A 6,900-nucleotide genomic window follows, 5' to 3' on the forward strand; every position below is an offset into this window, starting at 1 on the left:
CAAGCCTTTTGATTTAGTGCTCCCTATTCTCACAGATCATGGCAAGGTAACTCCTAGATGTCTAATGGCTTGGTTTTTTTGGTTTAGGTTATACATTTAGTCCTGCATCAAAATCTCACGTAATAAGACAACTATAGTTTCTATACTCCTAAGAACTTAAAAACAGAAAATATTCATATATCCCTTGCCTATATATTAACAAACCTTGCCTACACATATATTACCAGATATTATTTGTGAACCTATATGTTATCACATTAATTTGATTATCTTGATTATGATTCATGATTTGGAAAAACCTATATGTGTTATTGTAGAGATTTGAATAGAGGAATTTTTATATATTTTTGGAGATAATAAATTATTACAAGGAGAATGGAATTTATACTAATAACTAGAAGAAAACTAAATAAATGAAATTACAAATTTCTAGATAAACATAAATAACCTTTTTGTTGAGATATAAACAACCCCCAACTACTTGGGGTAAATGCTTATGGAAATGATAAAGTATGCGATGAAAAAAGTCTAGTTTTATACTTTTACATCCCACGTAGGTAATCACTCAAATACACTTAATTGGCAATATTTTCACAATTATGTTTGTTAATTACAATGATCTAAAAATGAAATTTATTTGGATCATGACTTTTATACTAAAAAATTAAATAATTACACCTAGAAAATTATTAGAACACCATCCAAAAACTAGTTTCAGCTTTAACTTCAATTATTTTCTAATGAAATTGTGATTATGAGATCATGTGAAGACATTAGTTTCTTAATAGGCTCATATTATGCATGTTATTTATGGGATAATCTTTTAGGTAAAAAACCTTTGGCCAAACATTAATACCCACAATATTGTATTTGTTCAACTATTATTGTTTAATTGAATTGAGGTATATTTCTATTCCAAATACTATTTATCCAGCATACACATATATTTATATAAGCATTAAAGTGGAATAAGGCGGTCTAGTATCATTTGCAAATATTACAATGATCTTTTCGACATGTCGAGGTTCGTTGACATATGTTGGGTACATATTTCTATTTTTAGTTGTTATTTGCTTCTTCGTTATGTGTTTTTTGAATTCCAGAAATTAACTTAGCAAGTATGAATTGACAAGGCTTGTGTCAATAATGGTTATTTTAATAATGTGTTTCTCGCTGAGTTTGGATGATATAAATTAGTGAGTTTATTGATGAAGAATTCCATGAGTTGAGGTGTATAGATTATGGACCAATGGGAATTTGGTATTTTGAAGTTAATTATGTTTCTGTTGCTATAAACTTAGAGCCATGTCTTACAAAACTTTTGGAGGTTAGGAGAATCATGGAAAATTACTATATTACATTGGAATCAATTAAAGTTGAAATTGAGATTTTACACTAAATTGATGAATATTCTACAAATTTGAAGCATCTATATGCACGTTAAATTGAAATTTTGAGCAAATAAATTGTGATTTATGAATCCGTAAAAAACAATAAATAAATAATTATAATCAACAAATTTAACAGAAAATTATTATAAACATTGACTCTCCTTTTTACAATATAACTTACATCTAGAAACTATACTTGACACTAGCGATAGTGAATGCCAAACAAGGGAATCTGTAAAAACAATATATAATATAATCAACAAAATTAACAGGAGAATTATTATAAACATCTTCAAATTTCCTTTTACAAAATAATTTACATATAAAAGCTATACATGACACTAATGAGAGTGAATGCCAAACACGACACTAAAAGGATTCTCTAGAATACACATTAATACCTGCCTTTATATTTCAGCATGCCTCTTTCACTTATTCATGGTTTAGAATCCCCACAATAGAATTATTCAGTTATTCGTGCCAATTATAAGATAAATAACAAAAAAAAAAGAATGTTACATTTCAAAAGAAAATTAGTTACAATAATAAAATCTTCAGTTGGCAAGGCTATATATTCAATTTTTTTAATGTTTCAAAATTGATAAAAAAAAAAAGAAGGAAAGAAGTAAAAGAAACATATGAACTATGAGTTAATTAAGGAAAGTATATCATGCAAAAGAAATTAATAAACTTAACTTCTCTCCATTACTCACTTGTTAATCCACAACTGTTTTAACCATGTATAAAATACTATATAGTAATATATATGAAAATGTATGGAGTGTGTTGATTTGTTATAGGGAGAATTTAAGTACTACAGAACAAGACTTGTTTATGGGGATTCAGAAAAAGGTAATGACTAGCGCACCAAATTATAAACATCATTTTGCATACACATGCATGCACTAGCTGAATGTTTGATTTTCTAGATAGACTGATGTTTTATTATGGGAAATTTCTATATGCAACATATAACTTGGAGTTAAGAGTAGAAAATAAAAAAAATTCCTTGATAAATTATTTGAAATATGAAATTGAAAGAGATTTATTAATTTTTTTGTATTTTCCAAAAAAAAGTTGAAGGTAAGGGCCCTTTGCTTTCAAAGACATAGAAACTATTTGAGAACTGATGTATATGCTTAAAAAGAAGATGGACATAAACACGTTGGAGAAATCATGGGTCGTTTGAAATGATAATCAATAAAGGCGTGTGCAGAAAATTATTTCAAGTTGATCAACTAAGTTACCTACAAAAAGATGTTTATAGGTTTTTCATGTCCTTTGCAAGAGAGTGTATTTAACTGGTAGTTTACTTCAACGTGTTAGGGAGACTAACCAAAGAATGAAGATGAGATGGAGAAGATAGAGGCATGTCACTTGTTCCTTATAGTTCGTGATGGTTTGGAATAGGCCAAATTGTCGGCTAGTCGATGAGGATGAAGACAAGATTAATGTAAAATCCAAGAATGACACAAAGGGAGACTATGAAGTGGGTCATATGGTTCTACAAAGGTGGATATGAGAAATTGATGATCTAGAATCCCAAGACCATTGTTTGGATAGGTGTGTGGGTAAAAACCATGCAAGGATTGTTGAGAGGAGGAAATCAAAAAATTTGTTTATGTTTGATAAATCAAAACAAGTTGGAAATTCAATTTACAAATTATTAAAACTGTTTCCACATCAATTTTTGAGTTTCTTTCTAAACATTATCTTTAACCAAAATGATAGATTATCCCTAAAAGACCAAGAGTTTTGTGAATCATTCTAGTAGAGATGATTTTGGTTTCATAACAATCAAATAAATTAAAACAAAAAATAATCGCAAATTGTTATCTCACAATTAGATTTTCTAAACTAGTTTATGATATTCCAATTATGTTGTCTTTGGAATCCGTCTCCGCGTTCCCGACCGCTGCTCCAAATAAACACTTGTGTAGGTTCGAATTGAATCGGATGCTTTTGGCTTTGAGAATTGTTGTTTCTTTGATCTCCTTTTAGTTCTTCGGAAAGCTGGTCAACTCTAAGCTTCTGGTGAATCAGTCCCAAATTTTTGAAACGATATGGCAGCTACCAAACAGGTGATCGATCGTTTCTTCATTCCTATTGCACAGAAGACAGCTCACATGTGCGATACTCATGTATTTGCTGATTCGATCTCTAGTTCTGAGTCTTTCCCAGAAAGTGAACCATAGGATAAACTGATGTCACGGTATAATCTTTGTCGACCAAACCAGGAGAGCCCAATCTACCTTCTATTCTTTATCTCGAATGGCGTCCCATGCCCTACTTGAAACCAATTTTCAATTTTCTTCTACAATCCATTTGTGATTGTCAAGTCTTTCTTAGAAGTGTGTACTATGTATGTGGTCAATAATTCTCTGCCTTTCCGGAATTTTACTTAGTAGTGAGTTCCAAAGCCCTTTCTTTGATGTCTCTAACTTTAATTGTTGAACAGTCCCTTTTAATTCGTGTGTTTTTAAATTCTTCTTTGTGAACGAGTGGCTAGTTCTTGAACCAGGGATCGTGCCAGAACAATATGCCTCTCCCGTCTCCTAATCGAATATTGTACAAACCTGCAACATTGCTTTTGAGTTTAAGTATTTTATTTAACGACCATCTTTCTTTTGTGTTAATGTAGACGTACTGTACTTTAATAAGTTTCTAAGTAGAATATATTTATTATTAATAAAAAAAATTCTTTTAATATCCCACCATACAACATGAATCAGAATTTTGTCCTTCAAGGCAAATAACAATAACACTTAATATAACATGTGTTTTACATATAAGCCTTTAGATTAGGTACATCTTACTCATCATCTACATATATTATAAATCAAGAACATCACCTGCCCTAATTTTTTTCTATCAAGATTTACATTTAGAACAAATTAATGTTAGAAGCCAAACATCAGGAAAAACATCAATATAAATATATAGTCATAATCCATAAATTTAAATGAAAAAATTGTTTCCAACACCTTATAAAATAATTTATGCAAATAAACCATACATGCACACCAACAACTTAAAATATCAAACAAGACACTACCATGATTTATTAGAATACATAATAATAAACTTCACTTCACATTTGAGCATGCCTACATCACTTCACTTCATTGGTCTTTTAAGTTTATCCTGTATGACAAAAGAATTATATATTTAGTTGTTTGTGTCAACAATAAGATAAATAACAACAAAAAAAACATTACATTGGAAAGTGAATACCTCCGCTCCATTACAATTAGAACAAATAAAAAGATGTAAATGTTTTGCTTGATCATTAGTCATATCAACACAAAAAGGATGGTACCTACAGAAAGAGAAAGGTAGATAATAACATCTCACATTTGAACAAGTAAAACATAACACTAAAAAAAGAAGTAAATCTTAAGCTCAATTATAGAGCACATTACTAATTACCCAAAAATGGTGTTCCAAATTCTAACCCTAAAATTCATTTGGTATATATATATATCAACAAATGTTTTGAAAACCTACACATATTATTACCAGTTTTTGCATTCCTCACACTGCACCATTAGAAGGTCGGGGTTTTCGGGCAATTTGCATTTACAATACCTTAAAAATATAAGATCAATTAATCACAGAAACTACAAAATATATACCAAGTTAGACAGAACCAAACACAATATATACTTACACTACAACGCGGCTAGGTAAAACAAGACCGTTTGCAGCTTTGTATTCAAATCGACAATAGTAATCCTCAGCTCCAGCGTTCTCTAGCTGGGTGTAATTCTTCAAAGAATGAACCATACACTTACCTTGAATCGTGTAAGCACTCTGAATGTCATAGTGGTCAGACAAGAACAGTTCTTTCTCACCATGGAATTGTTTACGACCTCCGATGGAATCACCCGGCCGGTAATACCACCTTACCTGAACTGTCACGTCATTTCCATTGTCTATCTGGATCTTCTTTATCTTAGCCACATAAGGAGTAGTATTGCTCTCGGGTGATCGCAACAGTACATTATCTCCAGCTTCAGAAATAAACCATAATGTAGAAATTAAGATATCATAAAAACAAAAAGAGAAGAAAATCGACATCAACAATCATATAAAAATGAGATAGATTCAATTACGTTTGACGACTGTGTTGGTGCCTCTGATGGTGTAGGAGTCTAAGTTGCGTTTGACGACTGTGTTGGTGTCACTGATGGTGTAGGAGTCTAAGTTGCGTTTGACTGGTCTGATTTTGGCCATCTAGTGAGAGAAAGTGAGGAGAGTAAGGGTAGGGTAGGGTAGGAGAATAAAAGAATAAATGGTCTATTGTTCTCTTATGTTGTACTTAAATTGACGGCGACCATGGGATAAAACCTAGAAATTTGTCTATAGCTGTTTATGGGTACGGCGGCCATGGGATAAACCCTAGAAATTGGCTATATGGGTACGACACCAAAGGGATAATGGTTTTGGATATAGATGAGAAATAATTGTTTATTTTGATAGGATGAAAATATAAATAAAACGTTTTGAAAACCGTTCCGATCCTCCACCCGGTTTTTTAGACAAAGATCGGTCTAACCAGTTTAATCAGAACCGGTTTTTAAATTTAAAAATAAATTGACTATGGTTGAAAACCCCTCGTCTCTCCCTTTTGTTTATCTTGAATTGTTAATCTGTAATTTGTAATCTATATGAGTTTGTAAACAAGGTAATCAAATCTCTCGATTCATCTCTCTTTGTTATTTATTTATAGATTCAAATTATTGTACGTATTTTTGGTGCGATTCGTTGCGTTAGTTAGATCTATGATTTGTTGAGGAAGGATCGTCATCTTAGATTTAGATTAATACTCTGCTTCATTTCTTTTAACCAGTTGAGATTTGGATTCTAGTGTGTCTACTCTATGAGAAAACTTTCTAGATCTAGCATTTTAGAGAAATTTTTGTCTCTTCTATGAATTTGATCTTATTCCGCGTCTTCAAAACATTTGAATCTAAAATTTTTCTTGATTTTTATTTTGACCTTTGATCTTACATTTGAATTAATTTGTCCGGTTTATAAAGGAGAGGTACACATGATGATGATAGATAGACATAGAGATAGAGAAGTACAAAATAGAGAGAGGCATTAGACAGAGAAGATGTAACAGTCTTACATTATAGTCTTACAGAAGAGATGATAGAAAATTTTCAGTTTAGATTTCTGTCAAACTGTCCGGTCCGATCAGACCAAATTTTAACTAGTTCGAAGGTGACCTTATTCAAGTTAAAAGCCGAACAGCCCACTCAACTATTTCGCGGTCGGACCGGTTAGACTGCAGGTCGAACCACGTATTTTAAAGTTATAAAATAACATACCGATTTTTTGGAAAAATATTTCTTAAATTTATCATTAGTTACTCAGAGTTTAAATTATTCAAAATTTAAATAAAAATTAAAAATTAGCTATTATTTATTTTTAAAGTGTGTAACTTTAATTCTTCACGTTTATGTTTATGTAAACATTATACATACACCTAGATAAATCACAA

General features: G+C 31.0%; 1 protein-coding gene across 1 annotated transcript; it reads right to left on the reverse strand.

The window, feature by feature from the left end:
* Positions 1-4,508: 4,508 nt before the first annotated feature.
* Positions 4,509-5,627, reverse strand: LOC124917756 (chromatin remodeling protein EBS-like). Its single transcript, XM_047458085.1, has 5 exons — positions 5,507-5,627; positions 5,062-5,404; positions 4,911-4,979; positions 4,626-4,710; positions 4,509-4,535 (listed from the first exon to the last, which is right to left on the reverse strand). Exons 1-5 carry the CDS (start codon positions 5,625-5,627, stop codon positions 4,509-4,511), a joined length of 645 nt encoding a protein of 214 aa, XP_047314041.1.
* Between the last annotated feature and the right edge of the window lie 1,273 nt (positions 5,628-6,900).

This window comes from Impatiens glandulifera, unplaced genomic scaffold (assembly GCF_907164915.1).
Source record: "Impatiens glandulifera unplaced genomic scaffold, dImpGla2.1, whole genome shotgun sequence".
In the NCBI taxonomy this organism is placed as follows: Eukaryota; Viridiplantae; Streptophyta; class Magnoliopsida; order Ericales; family Balsaminaceae; genus Impatiens; species Impatiens glandulifera.